The 17,472-nt window shown below is 46.9% G+C and overlaps 1 protein-coding gene across 1 annotated transcript; it reads left to right on the forward strand.

The window, feature by feature from the left end:
- The first annotated feature begins 722 nt into the window (after positions 1-722).
- Positions 723-3,364, forward strand: LOC136509060 (wall-associated receptor kinase 3-like). The gene has a single exon (XM_066503863.1). The coding sequence runs from the start codon at positions 744-746 to the stop codon at positions 3,051-3,053; it is 2,310 nt and encodes a 769-aa protein (XP_066359960.1). The 5' UTR covers positions 723-743; the 3' UTR covers positions 3,054-3,364.
- The last annotated feature ends 14,108 nt before the right edge of the window (positions 3,365-17,472 follow it).

The raw sequence follows: 17,472 nt of genomic DNA on the forward strand, positions 1-17,472 counted from the left end.
TTGAGATGGCGTGTAAATTTGTATGTCAGAGCATACTTCAAAGGTGACGCTGCCGTTCGAACAGTTAAAGGTCAAATAGTGGCACTATGGCAGAAAGTGAGAAGATCCGAGACTGACGCGTGGCGTGCTATGAATGGCACGGATGAAGTCGGTGGGCAAATCCAACGTACACAAATTCGTGTGACTGAGACAAAACAAGGGCCAGTTTGGATGTCAAAATTTTTGGCAAAATGCTACTGTAGCATTTTTGTTGTTATTTGGCAATTAGTGTCCAATCATAGTCTAATTAAGCTTAAAAGATTCGTCTCGTGGATTTCGTCTAAACTGTGTAATTAGTTTTATTTTTTATTTATATTTAATGCTTCATTCATGCGTCCAAAGATTCGATGTGATGGGGGAATCTTGAAAAATTTGACGTTTTGGGATGCAACTAAACAGGCCCCAAATCACACGCCCTATTCGCTTGGCTTATAAGCCGTACTTTTTCAACCAACGAATAATATTTTTCTCTCATAACAAATCAGTCATTCTCGGCCAGGCAAACCAACAGGACATTTAGCTTTTCTGTAATAAAATAGTACAGTGGAAGAGCATGGCCGCATGAGACACGATGCCAAGTACAATGATTGACTCGACGGCCGGCCAAAGACACTGCTGCTTCAAGGTCAAGTCAATCGTCCAGGCAACGACGTGGCTCGTAGGTTAGTGCAACATAATTTGGCCTGGCCTAGGACTAGGAGTAGATGCCGCCGTGTAATCGCCGGCGTTTTCATTGCCGTGGCTTGACCTCTTTCATTGCCGTTGCCGACCAATCAATCCACAGGAGACTGAGAGCTGCAGGAATGGAGGTGTACGCAGTCGGAGTGTTGAGGCTGCTACCATGGCTGGCATTGGCAGCAGTGCTTCTGCCACCTCCACCTGCGGCGTCGCAGCAGCCGGCGGCGAGGGGATGCCGTCAGCAGTGCGGCAACGTGACCGTTCCTTACCCGTTCGGCATCGGCGCGGGCTGCCACCGCGGCTCGACCACGGGGGGCTTCCGGCTCCAGTGCGACGCCGCCGCCAGCGGCCGCGGACGCCCGCCGCGGCTCACCGTGGCCGGCTACGGCCACGAGGTCGCGGCCATCTCGCTGGCGACGGCCGAGGCCACCGTGCTCCTCAACGCGAGCCGCGCGTGCTACGACCGCCCGGGGGACCCCGACGGCCGCGTCGTCAGCCTGCGTGAGCACCCCATGGCGCTCAACGGCAGCGCGTTCCTCTTCTCGTCGATGAAGAGCAAGTTCGTGTCCATCGGCTGCCCCGGCCTCGCCTACTTCAACGACGGCGACGGGTACTACGTCACGGGGTGCATGTCCGTGTGCCGGCCCTCGGAGCGCGCGCTGCCGGGGTCGTGCCGCGGCGACGACGGCTGCTGCCAGAGCAACATCCCGCTCGGGCTCAACTCCTACCACCCCTACCTCGGCAGCTTCGGCCGGCGCCGCCGCGGCGGCGGCCGGGGGAGAGAGCAGGAGGCGACGTTCCTGGCCAACTCCACCGCTTGCTCCTACGCGTTCATGGTGGACGCGATGTGGTTCTGGCTCGCCGGCTCGCACTTCAACCGCACCGGCGACTTCGCCGTGTCCGTCGTCCTGGACTGGGCCATCAGGGACGCCCCGAGCTGCGCCGCCGCGGCGCGGGACGGCGACACGTACGCGTGCCGCAGCGCGCACAGCGTCTGCCTCGACTCCAGCAACGGCCCTGGGTACGTCTGCAACTGCACCGGCGGGTACCAGGGCAACCCGTACGTGGCCGACGGCTGCACGGACGTCGACGAGTGCCGGCACGGGGACGAGTTCCCATGCTACGGCGTGTGCGTCAACACGCCGGGCAGCTTCCTCTGCACGTGCCCCAAGGGATCCAGTGGGAACGCCACTCTACAGGGCGGCTGCCGCCGAGACGACGACAACAGATTCGGTTTGCCACTGAAAATCGTCACGGGTGTCAGCGCGGGCGTGTTGCTGCTGCTGCTGGCGAGCTTCTCGTCGCACCTGTGGGTTCAGAAGCGGCGTCTGCTCCACGCGAAGCAGCGGTTCTTCGAGCAGAACGGCGGCGTCCTCCTGCAGCAGCAGCTGGGCTCGTTGGCCAGCTCCGGCGTGGCGTTCAGGATCTTCTCCGAGGAGGAGATCGGCCGGGCCACCAACGGCTTCGAGGAGGCGCGGGTCCTCGGCCGCGGAGGGCAAGGCGTGGTGTACAAGGGCGTCCTCGCCGACGGCTCCGCCGTGGCCGTGAAGAAGTCGAGGGTCGTCGACGCGAAGCAGGTGAAGGAGTTCGCCAGGGAGATGCTGATCCTCTCCCAGATCAACCACCGGAACGTGGTCAAGCTGCTCGGCTGCTGCCTCGAGGTCGAGGTGCCCATGCTGGTCTATGAGTACGTCCCCAACGGCAGCCTCCACGGCTACATCCACGGCGGCGGCGAGGCCAAGGTGCAGCTGCCACCCGGCGCGCGCCTCCGCATCGCGGCCGAGTCCGCGGACGCGCTCGCGTACATGCACTCGTCGGCGTCGCCGCCGATCCTCCACCGCGACGTCAAGTCCGCAAACATCCTCCTCGACGGCGGCCTCGCGGCGAAGGTGTCCGACTTCGGCGCGTCGAGGCTGGCCCCGGCGGGCGAGGCGGCGGTGGCCACGCTGGTCCAGGGCACCCTCGGGTACCTGGACCCGGAGTACCTGCTGACGAGCCAGCTCACCAGCAAGAGCGACGTGTACAGCTTCGCGGTGGTCGTGCTGGAGCTCCTCACAGGGAGGAAGGCGTTCGTCCCGGTGGAGGACGAGGACGAGGAAGAGGAGGGCGGCCTCGCGTTCTGCTTCATCACGGCGGCGCAGGCGGGACGGCACCGGGAGATCATGGACCAGCAGGTCGTGAAGGAGGTCGGAGCGGAGGTGCTGGACGAGGCCACGGAGCTGCTGATGCGCTGCCTCAGCATGGTCGCCGATGAGAGGCCAACCATGAAGGAGGTCGCCGACAAACTCCATAGGATCAGATGCCTCGCTTGCAGCTGCAACGGTACGCAAAATTAAGAGTGACTCGGAGTACCGGAACCGCTATCAGATTAATGAGAAAGTAAACTGGCACATGTCCTGATCTCAACCATTAGATATGCATCGTGGTATATATGCAGAGCAGAAGAAAGGCAGATTAATTACTGGATTTTCTATCTAATAACGTAGGATGGAGCAATTCAAAGAGAAAATCGTAGGATGAAGCAATTCGAAAAGAAAAACTTTGGATGGAGCATGTATTTTACCTAGTTAACACAAGATGGAGGAGTTTTTGATGCTGAAATGCAATGAAATTACTTGCCAGTGGAGCCTATTTAAATGGCAGTGTAGCCTATCTAAAATTCCAGAAACGTGGTTGGTACACGCAAGCACCGATAGTAGGGAGGTATGCAAAACCTCACTAAGCCTAAATCTAAAGTAAGTGTTATGTGTGGTGTAATGTAGCCTAATCACTTCACAAAGCATAAAGCTACACTACTACGGAACTAATATTCATTGTCGGTCTATTTGTGCCGGTTGTATCGGAACCGTCAGTGAGTATCACTGCTGGGCAGTGGTAGTTGTCTTGAAAAAAAAAACATAACTTTTCATATGAGATGGGATTAAGATAATTTGATATTAAAATTGTATATTTTAAAGAGATCAAAAACTTTGTAGTTGGCAACTTTTAATTTGAGATGATTACAAGTCCAAATATTTAGTGTAAGTTCTCATATCAGATTTGACATGATTAACAATGTCAAACGGAGACAAAGTCAACATCAAAGTTATAGAATTCAACGAGATCTACAACTTCGCAGTTAACAACTTTTTATTGGAGATTGTTATGATGTGTTGAGGTCGAGTTCGAATCTTGAAAACAAAACATTTTCTATCTTTTTATCTCGTCTTTTTTTCTGTGGTAGTGCTAATCACCTAATGTTTTATTAAGCACTTTTGGTGGCTAAAGCACTTGGTTGTGAGTCTCAACTCTCTCACAACTTTAATACACTCTAACAAACTTTGTTTGGCCGGACAAAGAGGTATATATAGCCTCAAGCTCTAAAACTAGCCGCTGGATGACTCTGAACTGCATAAAAGAAGCGAGCAAGAGAGAGCTCCGGTGCGTGCCACGTTGACTAGCTAGCCTTTAGACGTCCATTGTCGACCGTTGAAGAGCCTATGGTCCAGCGCCGCAACGGAGAGTTCCGGTGAGTACATCTCCACCGTGTCTCTAAAACCATCTCATATTATTTTGCATTATTTTTTACCAAGTTTGTTATGCAAAAATAAGCGTGAATTTGAGATATGTGCTCAATTATGCATTTTATTTTTCACTTTTATGAACTATTGGCATGTGGGTTGGATTTAGGGCTTGTTTGATAGAGCTTTACCGGCTCTACATCGATAAAAAAAAATAGATCCAAATTCAATTTTTCTACTCAAACAATTGAAGATCCATCACCTCCAGCGTGGATCTACTCCACCAAAACCATGGATTTGTCCCAAGATCTACCAAATTGGTGGAGCACCTTCACCAAACTCAAGATTGGTGGAGGTGGAAAAAATTATCACAAAAATAATGCTTTGTTTTATCTTTCTCTTTCTGGCTCAATTCCGCTTGCATGCGCCGTCTAGCTTGCCGCAGCCATGAAGCTCGACCGGCTCCTCCGACACGCTCGTCCTGCCATCGTGCGCCCCGTCTTCTGCGTGGGACACTACTACAATTTTTTTAACCGAGGCGCAGATTATCTGAGGCGGACATCACAACCGCCTCGGCACAAAGGTCACGATAAATCACTTCTTTACCGAGGCGGTTCTCCTGCCCGCCTCGGTAAATCATTTAAAAAAATAAAAAAACCCCAAAAGTCCACATGCGAGCCTGTTTGGAGCCCACCGTCGAGCCCGCCTGCTCCCCGCAACCGCCACTGTTGCCGCATCCCCGCGCGCCGCCGACGCGAGTTGGATTCGACGTCCCGTGCCGAGCCGCTGACGGATTCGGCGTCCCTGCGCCGCGCCGTCGCCGGATCCGACATCCCCGTGCCGCACCATCGCCGGAGGGAGGAGAGAGGGGGCTCCCCCGCGACGCCACTAGATCTGGCCAGGGGAGGAGGCCCCTTCCTCGCGCCGCCGCCGCCAGGAAGCCACCGGGCAGGGGAGGAGGCTCCGTCCGCCGTGCCCCTCGCTCGCCCATCGTCGCTCTGCCACCGTGCCCCCTACCGGATTCGAGCGAGGGAGAGAGGCCGCTGAAGGAGGTCGCGCCGCCGCTCCGCCATCGCCCCCCGCCGGGTCTCGCCTCTGAGCCCTCGTCGACGCGTGAGAAGAGAGGTGAGGGAGAGAAGAGAGGGAGGCCGGTGAGGGAGAGAAGAGAAAGGACGGTGAAGGAGAGAGGCTGCGAGTGGCGCTTGCTAAGGGTCGCGAGCGGTGCGGCTAAGGGCCTGTTTGGATTGGAGTTTTGCCATAGGAATTTCAAAGGAACAAGATTCCTCCATTTTGCTTACATCACCATGTGTTTGGATTGCAGGAACCGAACGTCCCTTTCCTCTGGAAAGGCTTCGTTTCCTATATAAAATGAAGGAAAGGAAACATCGACTTGAATCCCTTGGAAATTTTCCTGCGCGTGAAGGATGGCCTGATCACTTGCTAATAGCGATCTAGGAGCCTCGTTAGCAGTACCTACCTGAGCCGCCAGAGGCACCTTTCATGATTCCACCGACGAGGCATTAAAAAATACAAGAAATGAGTGGAACACAATATTTGTACATTTAATAACTAGCCTGTAGAACCACTGTGCATTAGTATGAGCACTTAGATTTATTTCTAGCTCCCTCAAATTCCTGAGATATTTCAATTCCTGTGTTCCAAACACAACTCCAATGAAATTCGTGTGTTTTTTCAATCCTCTGTTTTACCCATTCATTCAATTCATGTGTTTTCTTGTTTCTGTGTTTTTTTCCATTCCTATGTTTTGTATTCCTCCGTTCCAAACAGGCCCTAAGGGTCGGGAGCGGCGGTGGGAAGAGATAAGATTGAGTGGACTGGGGAGCTAGGGTTTCGACCTGGGTTATATACCGTGACCGAGTTTTGGACTGAGATTGGCTTCTAACTGGGCTCAGCCACATTAACGGAGGCGAGCCTTTTAAGAGGTCCGCATTCGAAAATGGAGGTATTTTCGTAGGTGGGCTAAACCGCCTCGGTTAATAAAAACTAACGCCTCCATAAATCGATAGGCATTAACCGAGGCGGGCAATCAGCCCGCCCGTCTCCGAGCCCCATTTGGAAACGCTGCCTAAAAGATTTTGTGAGTAGTGGGAGCCACTCCGTTGCGGCCCTCCTTGGCTTGCGCATGGGAGCTGACCCACCATCGGCCACGTAGACACTGCTCGCCCGGTCCCGCTTCGCCGCGCTCTACGTCCTTCCGCGCATGAGATGCGAAGGGGAGGAAAGAGGATGTGTTGCACCAAACTGTAGAAGGGAGGAAGAGGACAAAGAGCTAACACGCAGGCCTCGGGTGGCAGTTAAAGAGAGGGAAGGCTGGAGATGTACGAATTACGAAACACTGTCTAGAATTCCAGATCCACAATGGATCTGGAGCTGATAAAGCTCTACCGGATAGGGTCTTAGATTGCATAGGCATTTAGACCGTTGTTTTAGGCGTCGAGATTCACCAGCTCCGCCACTGCCACTACTACACAAACTTTACTGGAGGCGGGCGTTTTTGATTTTCCGCGACGGGCAAAGCCGTCCGCCGCGGCCTAGAGGCCACGGTAAATCGTGGCTTAACCGCGGCGGGCGGTGTAACGTGCCCGCCACGGTAAATATACTTTTACCACGGCGGTCACGTTGCACCGCCCGCCGCGGTAAATTATTTTACCGCGGCGAACACCTTTCGTGGCCCGCCGCGGTTATGTTCGTTAGCCGTGGCGGGTATTATTATTTGCCCGCCTCGGTAAATTATTTCCTGAATTAAAAAAAATACAGCAGGCATATAAATTCAAATTCAAATTCAAATCACATCCAGATTTCACAGATTAAACTTAAAAAGTATGCAGGCATTACACATGAGATAATATACATATATATACATTCACTTAGTTGTTCTTGTCATCGTTAATTCATTACATTTACATATTAAAGTCGTTATACATGCCCTAAGGAGTAATCCTGCGGACGCATCATCGTGGGCCATTTCCTCAGCCTCTCGTACTCCGGTAAAATCGCTAGCTGGCTGTTCTCATTAAAGAACGTGCTCCCTTCAAGCATGCATTTGTCTAAGACAAACTTACATATGTCCGCCTTTGTCTGCTTGAAGGAGTGTTGGGTGCTCTGCATGTCTCTCCACCAGTTCAATCCATTCTTGAGCACCCTCCAACTGCTGCTGTACTGCTTGCACTCCCTCAGGTACTCACAGACGTAGAAGCCACATGTTTGTGATCCTACCGGTTGTTTGGCACACTGCATGATCGATACACAAGCATTAGAATACAGGCATTAGAACGCTTATGAACAGAAAGCACAATTAAACCTTTCAAATACTTACCGGAAAGTTGTGTCTGATTTTGATGCGGTTCTTATGCTTAGCCTTAAAATTCTCTGTTCTTCGATCATAGCATTCAGGATCCTTCACGTACTCCTTATAAGCGCTATACGAAATGTACTAGTATTAGGCAGGGCATTAGAACGCATATGAGAAGACAGTTCAGTCACTTACACTTTGAGGCAATCTTCAAAGGCCTTGTACCCTTTTAAGTTTGGCATTCTCAACGAATCAAATACGCAGGCCCTGCCATCCTGAGGGTAGATGATAAATGCAACCCAGTGACCCTCGAGGCCTTGGCTGCGCCATTGAAACAAAATACAGGTTACGACGAGAAATAATAATACTAGCTAGCTACCCACTTATCTCTACAGGCATGTCTTCGACTTACCCAAAGTGGTAGACAGCTACGATACACCCATTTCTCCTGATCTTCTTCATTGCTCCTAGTATGTACCTTGAAATGTTCAACTTCTCATTGTCCATCAGTTTCTTCCTGTGCGCCTCTCTCTGTCGCTTGGTCAAGTCTTTCATGGTTGGATGATTGTCATCTAGGTGGTAACCAATGATGACTCTTTGAGCAATATGCATTGGAGATAGATAGATAACATCAAGTTTTAGTTCCTTGGATATATAGGCCATCAACCTGCAAGGACAAGCCATCGTGGCATATATAAGTAGTCTTGACCGATTCAAAGGCAGGTGATATGTGAAACTCGCAATTCATCACTTACATAGAGAACAAGGTGACTTGGGCGATGTCAAGGTCTTGTTCCCGTAGTAGTCTGTACATGTCGTGGAAGTCCACGGGGAGTTCTACATCATTGCCGGGCAAGTGGAAGTACTCCGCCACAACCTTGACTAGAAAACCATGTAGGTCAGCTTTTGCCGCTTCCATGTACTGTAACACCTCGGGTGTTTAAATATTAAAATCTGACATGTCATCATATGCATTGCAAAGCATTTGGCATTTGGTGAAAACCTTGATGTGCATCTACTAAAACAAGTTTACATTTGTGTAATGAGTGTTGAATTGTATTGTTTGAATCAAGTTCAAAGTTTGTCTGGGTTTTGAATTTTTCGAGAAAACCCCGCTTTTCGACATTTAGACCCTACCCTAAACATCCATTTCAAAATCTAAGCATATTTTGGGGTTGAGCCTTAAAGCAAAAGTGTAGAGCTTGGCATGTTATACAAAGTTTATTTTTGGAGTTTTCAAAGTTGTTTAGAAAAATTTGAAGTAATTTGAAAAGGCGTGATTCTTTAAATGTCCACTATTTGAATTCAAAGTTGCATTTCAAAATGTAGAAAGAATTTGGGTATGGTTATAAAAGCAAAGTTGTAGAACTTTTGATTTTGAACAACTTTTATTTTTGGAGAATTTTGAGTTGTTATACAAATTTGGGAGTAATTTGTGAATTTTGGCGAATGGCATTTCTGTAAATTGAGTGAACAGTGTCCACCGCCGAAGCTACATGGCCGGCGACCGTCTTTGGCGTTCCAGGCGCGCGCGTGGCGGTCTTGGCTTCGCGCTGGCGTGGGAAAGGCGTCGTCGTGGCTTCCTTGCGCTTCCTTGGCTGCCCTATAAAGCTCTGGAGCCGCCGTCGTTCTTCTTTCTTCGCCCTCTGTTTTTCCCGTCGTCGCTGCTCCATCTCCGGCGAGCCCGTGCCGTCGTTGTCGTGCTCCACCGTCGCTGATAAGCTAGTCCCAGCTCCGCCTACTCCTTGCGCGTCCAGCTAACCCCTCAATTTAGTCTGATTTCGCCGGGAAACGCCGCGCAACGTACTTCTTCTTCGCGGCCGGCAACAGCTTCGGTGATCCCGTTTCACCGTGGTCAGGCCCCTCCGGTGAGCTGTTGCTTCTGATTAGCGTAGCTCCAGCTTCGTCTCGATGCTGTGATGCTTAATCCGTTGTTGCTTGCTCATTTTGATCACCACAGTCACCGGCACACCATCACCGACGATCCTTGCTCCGCCGCCGTTGCTGTGCACGTCGACCCGCGTCTACGCTGCTTCTCCAGCCTTGCTCTCTGCTCCGTCATGTTCGTGGTGAGCTACTGGTGCTTCCTGTACCGTTTATTTAATCGCTACCGAGCTCCTGTCGCCGGCGTAGTGCCGCCGAGCCGCCGCGTCCGCCATGGCCGATGCCAAGCTCGTAGCTCGTAGTAATTCGTCTAGCTAGTGCCTTCAATCGATGCGCCGTGATGATGTGGTCATTTTGGTACCTTGACCGTCGCCTTTGGATTCACCGTCGGCGAGTTTGCGCCGGTCAGCGCCGTCGTCGTCGTAGTCAACGCGTGAAGGTTGAAGATGACATGTGGGGTCCGATGTCAGTGACTCAGCGTTCAAATGAGTTTTCTGTTTTTCAGATTTATATGAATAGTGCTGGAATTTGTTATTTTTGTGTAAATTTATTTAGAGCTCCAAAAATTATGAAAATTTTTGTGTGACTTCTTTGTGATGTATATTATGTGACAAAAATTTGAAATATTGATTTTAAGTATTTTTGGGGTATGATAAAAATTGCTCAATTAATTAATAAATGACTTTCCATGATTTTTCTAGGCTTAATTAATTATCCAAAAATTATGAAAATTGTTTTGCCACTTAGTTATCATGTAATGAACATTTACAAAAATTTTGAGCCCAATTGGAATAAGTTGATTTATTTCATAATTCTTAATTAAATAATTAATTCATAAAAGCAAATAGTAACCTTTAATGATTTAGGTTTTGATTGAATTTTTGATTGGGTGATGTCCTTGGGTCATTTGTTGATAATGATCCTTGGCAGTTGATGTATGTGTTACGAAAAAGATTTAGTTTGTTTGACTTGCAACTGTACCGCGAAGGAAAGTTGTATTCAAATTGGTAATTTTTGTATCCATCATCGAGCATCATATTTCGTATTCCGCATCATGTTAAACATGGCATTGTTATTACGTGTAGTAAACGAAGGTGATCACGTGGTAGTTAATCAAGCTGTTGAGGAGGTTAATCCATCTGTTGAGATCGGATCGAATACTTGTGTGACGTCGCAGGAATCGGACTTTTCCATCAACGAAGGCAAGCCCCGGATGCATACAACCCTACCTTGTGTTTTACAAATTAATTTCGCTTTTGCTTTCCGTTACTGCATTAAGTGATTAGGAGTTAAGTAAGAGCCTAATTGGTGCATTACCATCCTTGTTATTCCATATTTACCATATTACCAGTTTTAAACTCGTATATGCCTAGTTTTGCTTAGCTATGCGTAGAACGATGAAAGTCGGGTGATTACCTGTCACCTGCAAGTTTTAAATGGAACATTGGTTACTTATGTTATCATGTGATATGGGAATGTGGAGTAATAAATCTAGACCGGGCGGACTCGGTGTGTGTGAGCCACAAGACATGGAGGTCTTGTGAGCGGGTTCTTTCCGCCTGTGTCGATTAAGGCACGTCCGTTGTTGAATTGCATGAGGTGAGAATTTGTAGTACTAACCACATACTCCGGTAAGCCTGAACTTGGCGATTCTGTTGTGAGAATGGCTACTCGCGCACTGGGAGTGGAGAGATGGCGGGAATAGCGTGTACCCACGTGGCCATGGGCTGGAATGGTGGAGTACTGTATTCTCGGGTGGCGCGGACCCGTTCTTGTTTTAGAGGATCCAAGGGTAGGTTGGTATATGTAGGTCAGGGACCTACATATGTCGTGTGGTCTGGAATTCCCAGCTGGGTTTATAATCGGTTCGAATCGTCGTTGCTCCTCGGTTATGGAGACTCAACTCACTGTTCATCATCGTAGTACTAATAACTGGAACTCAAACTAGAACTTGTGAATGTGTTGGATATGAAGTTTCATGATCTCATCATGGATCGTGTCAGCTTTGTATATGATTTTATGAAGCTTTCTATATAAAGACTTTTGTTAAAGAGCTTTTACGCAAAAGAACTTTGATTATTGCTAAAACCTTACCTTGAATCCTTGAGCCTGCATTACTGAGTTATCAGTTCTTATTTCGGTTAAGTCTTGTTGAGTACTTTTGTACTCAGGGTTCGTTGACCCTTGTTGCTGGTGAGCCTCATGAGCAGATCTGTTTTGGATCGTGCTGCATGACAGTTGTACCGTGTGATGACGATGAGAAGTAAATGTGTGGCCCTTGGGCAGGGCAATCTCCTTGTGTGTTTTGTATTATATTATAATGCCACTCCACTATTTCGTTTTGTAATAAACATCGAACCTAGTTGCGAGGTTTGAAACTACTGTTTTGTAAATTATGTTATTGTAAGACTTCCGCTGTTTTTACTCTGATGCATATATTTGAATAAATGTTGTAATACTGCAATGACTCTGTAACGTGATCCTGCTCGGAAATCGTGGATGATTCGGGGTTCCCCGAGGACACCCGACAGTCTTTTTAAGTTATTAGAAACATATGCATAATTGTCAAAGGTCGTCGGACAGTGACAGGTGCATGTGGGCCCTATAACTTAGGAGGTTCTGCCACAGAATGGTATCAGAGCGATCGTTACAAGGTTTTTGTTGTATTGTTTTACAAAAACTTCAAAATAATTTGGATGACTAAATTTAACTTGATAATTTGGTCCAAATTGCTTCTGACTTATCTTATTTCTTTCTCACCATTCCCTATTTGATTAAAATGTTTTGTGTGGTGGAGTAGTAATATTACTATGCCCTATATACAAAATAAATGTTGTTTATATGCATTATAAACTTTGATGTTTTTGTTCGTAAGAATGATTCATGCATCATGAATAATTCACTCGTTACTTCCTTCACCTCTTAGTCTGGAGTTAAGTAGTGAGTCTGGTTTGAGGAATGTAATCCATCTTAGCTACTTTTTAGATTTTGATCTAATGGTCTTTCTTGGATTAAATTGGCTTCCTACAGTATGGCTCGTGCCAAGATGACGCCCCGTAAGTCCACCGGGCCCAAAGGAGTTCCTCGTCACCAACTTGCCCCTAGAAATGATGGTGCTAGCAGTAGCAGTACTAGGCCTGATCCCCAAGTCGAGATACAGAGAATTTCTGCCAAGTTAGCACAAGCTACTAGAGATAGGGCTTTGGATGCTATACAGGTAGGAGAATTACAGGATCAATTGAGGCGTCTCACCACCGCACACCGGAACTGCGAAAGCATGTTAGTTCGTACGGTGGAGGGACGAAATGAAGCTTGGCACAGGGAAGATGTAGCTAGAGCTAGAACTCATGAGCTAGAATTCTATGTAGAAGATTTAGAAGAACATAATACTTATCTACATGAGGAAGTTCATAGGCTTAGCAATCTACTAAATCCGAATCACGAGCCTCAAGCTGATGCCATGGACCCCGGTGTCATCCTTGCCGATGATGATGAATCGGAAGAGGAAGAAGAAGAAGATCCTGAAGAATTAGTAATGATAGACGAAAGTGATGATGAAGGCGGTAATAATTCCGGAATGGATACCGAGCCGGAAGTTTGAAGTGCTCTGGGAAAGGAGTAGAGTTGTGTAATAGAAGATCTAGCTAAGATAGTAGTCTTATTTAGATGTGTTCTTGTGTTAAATAGGTGGCATCGATGTAATGCGGGTAGTAAGCTCTTTGATCTTGGAATAAAGACTTGTGAATAAAGTTTGGTTTGTTATGAACAGATGCGTCGTACGCGGGGATCGCATATTCCTGGTACTTCACAAGATGATGATGATATCCCCAACCCACCACCGATGCCGACCAATCTGGCTGATGCTATCGCTGCATTAGTCAATGTGACTGTGGAAAATTCTCGTTTGCTTCATGAGATGGCTCAAAGTAATCAGAATCAGATGCATGGAAACCGTGGCCGCAATCATAACAGGCATGAGGCTACCTATGTGGATTTCACGGATACAAAACCCCCGGTGTTCACCAAGGCAGATGAACCACTAGAGGCTGATGACTGGCTTAGGACCATGGAGCAGAAATTTGATCTTATTCACTGCACAGAGTTTCAGAAACCGGTGTTTGCTGCCCAGCAACTTAGAGGTGCAGCTGGTGCTTGGTATGCAAATCTGATGGCCATGCAACCCGCAGGCGTTCCGTTAACTTGGACAGAATTTCGCACTGCTTTCAGAGCCCATTATATCCCGGAAGGAGTGATGTCTATGAAACTGGATGAATTCCTTGCTTTGAGGCAAGGGGATCAAACGGTTATGCAATATGTGGGAAGATTCAATCATCTATCGCAGTATGCATCTGAACATGTCAATACGGATGCCAAGAAAAAGAAATGGTTCATGAGAGGTCTGAATACCAAACTGCAGACAATGATGACAGCCTGTACGAATATCACTTATCATGAGGCCGTAAATATTGCAATTGCTTCAGAGGCAAAGTATCGGCAGCATAAGGAGCTCAAGAAGAAAAAGAATGTGTCGTCTGGACCTTTTGGTGGAAACCAAAAGAGGCAGAGAGTGATTTATCATCCAGTAAACCATTATCGTCCTCCTTATCGTCCACCGCAGTTCCAAGCCGGGCAACAGTCAAATGTCCGTCCTGCTATAACCTATCCGAACTCACAGTCAACCAATGCTCCTGGTGGCAATGCTCCAACATCCCAGGGTCACAACTATCCGTGCTACAATTGTGGAAGGACTGGTCATTTCTCCAGGGAATGTCCATATCCTAGGCAGGCTAATCAAAATTATCAGAAGGCCCCTGCTCATCAACAACAGGGTCAAGCACCAAACAAGAACCCTAATCAGAATGCTCAGAAGGGCAAAGATGAGAGGAAGACAGGACGGGTGTTCTATATTCAAGCTGGAGAAATTCCGGAAGGGGAGCCAGTAATGATGGGTATGTTTCCTGTTGCCAATCACCCTGCAGTTATACTTTTTGATTCTGGCGCATCACATTCATTCATCAATAGAACATTTGTCGTGAAGCATGAAATTTCGATTGGGGCAACAAAGGAAAGTTTCTTTATACAGTCGCCCGGGGGACGTCTGTGTACTAAGGAAATGGTATACCAGGTACCCGTAAACCTGGGTGGGCATATTTTTCCCACTACCATGATTATCCTTAAGGATCAGGATATAGATGTAATTTTGGGAATGAATTGGATGTATCAGCATAAGGCTGTTATAGATGCTTTGAATAGGACTTTAAGAGTAAATTTGCCTGATAGTAATTCTCAACTTCTTATCCAACTTCCAACCCTAAGAAGATCAGTGGGCAAGATTTGTGCAACTGCTGTCAAAGAGATTAGAGATATTCCGGTAGTGTGTGAATTTCCGGATGTGTTTCCTGAAGATTTACCCGGTCTACCACCCGATAGGGATGTACAGTTCAATATAGAGTTACAACCTGGAACAGCTCCGATTTCTCGGAGAGCTTATAGGATGCCACCTAAGGAATTGGCCGAGTTGAAAACTCAGTTACAAGAATTGATTGAGAAAGGGTTTATCCAACCTAGTTCCTCACCTTGGGGATGTCCGGCAATTTTTGTGAAAAAGAAAGATGAGACCCTAAGGTTATGTGTTGACTATCGTCCGTTGAATGAAGTAACCATCAAGAATAAGTATCCATTACCTCGGATAGATTTGCTTTTTGATCAATTGGCCGGAGCCAAAGTTTTCTCCAAGATAGATTTGAGGTCAGGGTATCACCAAATTAAGATAAAGCCTGAAGATATTCCCAAAACGGCATTTACCACAAGATATGGATTATATGAATACTTGGTAATGTCTTTTGGTTTGACAAATGCTCCCGCTCATTTCATGTATCTGATGAACTCAGTATTCATGCCTGAGTTAGACAAGTTTGTAGTAGTGTTTATTGATGACATTCTAGTGTATTCCAAGGATAAGACAGAACATGCAGAACACCTCAGAATTGTTCTGACCCGCTTAAGAGAGCATCAACTATATGCCAAGTTCAGCAAGTGTGATTTTTGGCTTAAGGAAGTGCAATTTCTTGGACATGTCTTGTCAGCCGAAGGAGTTGCAGTTGATCCAAGCAAAGTGAGGGATGTGCTTGATTGGAAACCGCCAACCACAGTTCATCAAGTTCGGAGTTTTCTTGGATTAGCAGGGTATTACCGTCGGTTTATTCCAGAATTCTCTAAAGTATCAAAACCTATAACTGAATTGTTGAAGAACCAAGTCAAGTTTGTCTGGTCATCAGATTGTGAAGAGGCTTTCCAGACTTTGAAAAGGCTGTTGACTACTGCACCAGTGTTAGCCCAACCTGACATCGAGAAGCCGTTTGATGTTTATTGTGATGCTTCAGGTATTGGTATTGGATGTGTGTTGATGCAAGAAGGTCGAGTCATTGCCTATGCATCCAGGCAACTTAAGCAACATGAAGAACACTATCCGACGCATGACTTGGAGTTAGCAGCGGTGGTTCATGCTCTGAAGATTTGGCGGCATTACCTGCTTGGTAATACGTGTCATATGTATACAGACCACAAAAGCTTAAAGTATATCTTTACTCAGTCAGAGTTGAACATGCGACAAAGAAGATGGTTAGAACTGATTAAGGATTATGATTTGGAAGTACATTATCACCCTGGTAAAGCAAATGTAGTTGCAGATGCCCTCAGTCGCAAAAGTTATTGCAATTGTTTGACAGTGAGAACAATGGGTTTGAATTTATGTCAAGAAATGGAAAAGTTGAATGTGGAAGTAATTCAACAAGGAAGTTTGACCAACATAATTGTTGAAACCACTATTCAAGATCAAGTTATTGCTGCTCAGAAGGAAAACAAGGGTATAGCCCATATCAAGGAAAGAGTCAAGAATGGAAAAGCGGAATGCTTTAGTATTGACAATGAAGAGGTGTTGTGGTTCAAGGATCGCCTGGTGGTACCAAAAGTTCTTGAGTTGCGGCAGTCGATTCTAGATGAGGCACATGCAACTAGGTTATCAATCCATCCGGGAAGTAACAAGATGTACCATGACTTGAAGCAAAGATTCTGGTGGACTAAAATGAAAATAGAGATTGCTAGATATATAGCAAAGTGTGATACTTGTCAAAAGGTGAAAGCTATACATTTGAGGTCTGCTGGTGAATTACAACCATTACCTATTCCATCTTGGAAGTGGGAGGATATAAGTATGGATTTTATTGTTGGTCTACCCAAGACATCAAAGGGATTTGACTCAGTATGGGTTATTGTAGATCGACTCACTAAGTCAGCACATTTTCTTCCAGTCAAGACAATATATCCTGCGATCCAATATGCCAAAATGTATTTAGCAAGAATCATGAGTCTCCATGGAATACCCAAAACTATTGTGTCAGATAGGGGTACACAGTTTGTCTCCAACTTTTGGAAACAATTGCATTCTTCATTGGGTACCAAACTTCTGTATAGTACAGCTTATCATCCGCAGACTGATGGGCAGACTGAAAGAGTCAATCAAGTACTTGAAGACATGTTAAGATGTTGTGTCCTTAACTATTCCAATAAGTGGGATGAGTGCTTACCTTTGGCCGAGTTCTCATACAACAATAGTTATCAGGAAAGCATTAGAATGGCTCCATTTGAAGCACTCTATGGTCGTAGATGCAGAACATCATTAAGTTGGTCTGAGCCTGGAGAGAGAAGATTCTTTGGAGTTGACCTTGTGAAAGAAACAGAAGACAAGGTTAGGCAAATACAGAGTAATCTGAAGATAGCTCAGTCCCGCCAAAAGAGTTATGCGGATAGACGACGGAGACCATTGGTATTCAACAAAGGAGATTTTGTATATCTAAAAGTATCACCAATGAAGGGAGTTAACCGTTTTGGTGTTAAAGGAAAGTTGGCACCTCGATATATTGGACCATATCAAATTTTGGAAAGGTATGGAAAAGTAGCATATCGTTTGAAATTACCTGAACATCTCGCAGCTGTGCATGATGTGTTCCATGTTTCTCAATTGAAGAAGTGTCTCCGAGTGCCTGAACAGAAAGTTGA

This window comes from Miscanthus floridulus, chromosome 15, assembly GCF_019320115.1.
Source record: "Miscanthus floridulus cultivar M001 chromosome 15, ASM1932011v1, whole genome shotgun sequence".
NCBI lineage: Eukaryota > Viridiplantae > Streptophyta > Magnoliopsida > Poales > Poaceae > Miscanthus > Miscanthus floridulus.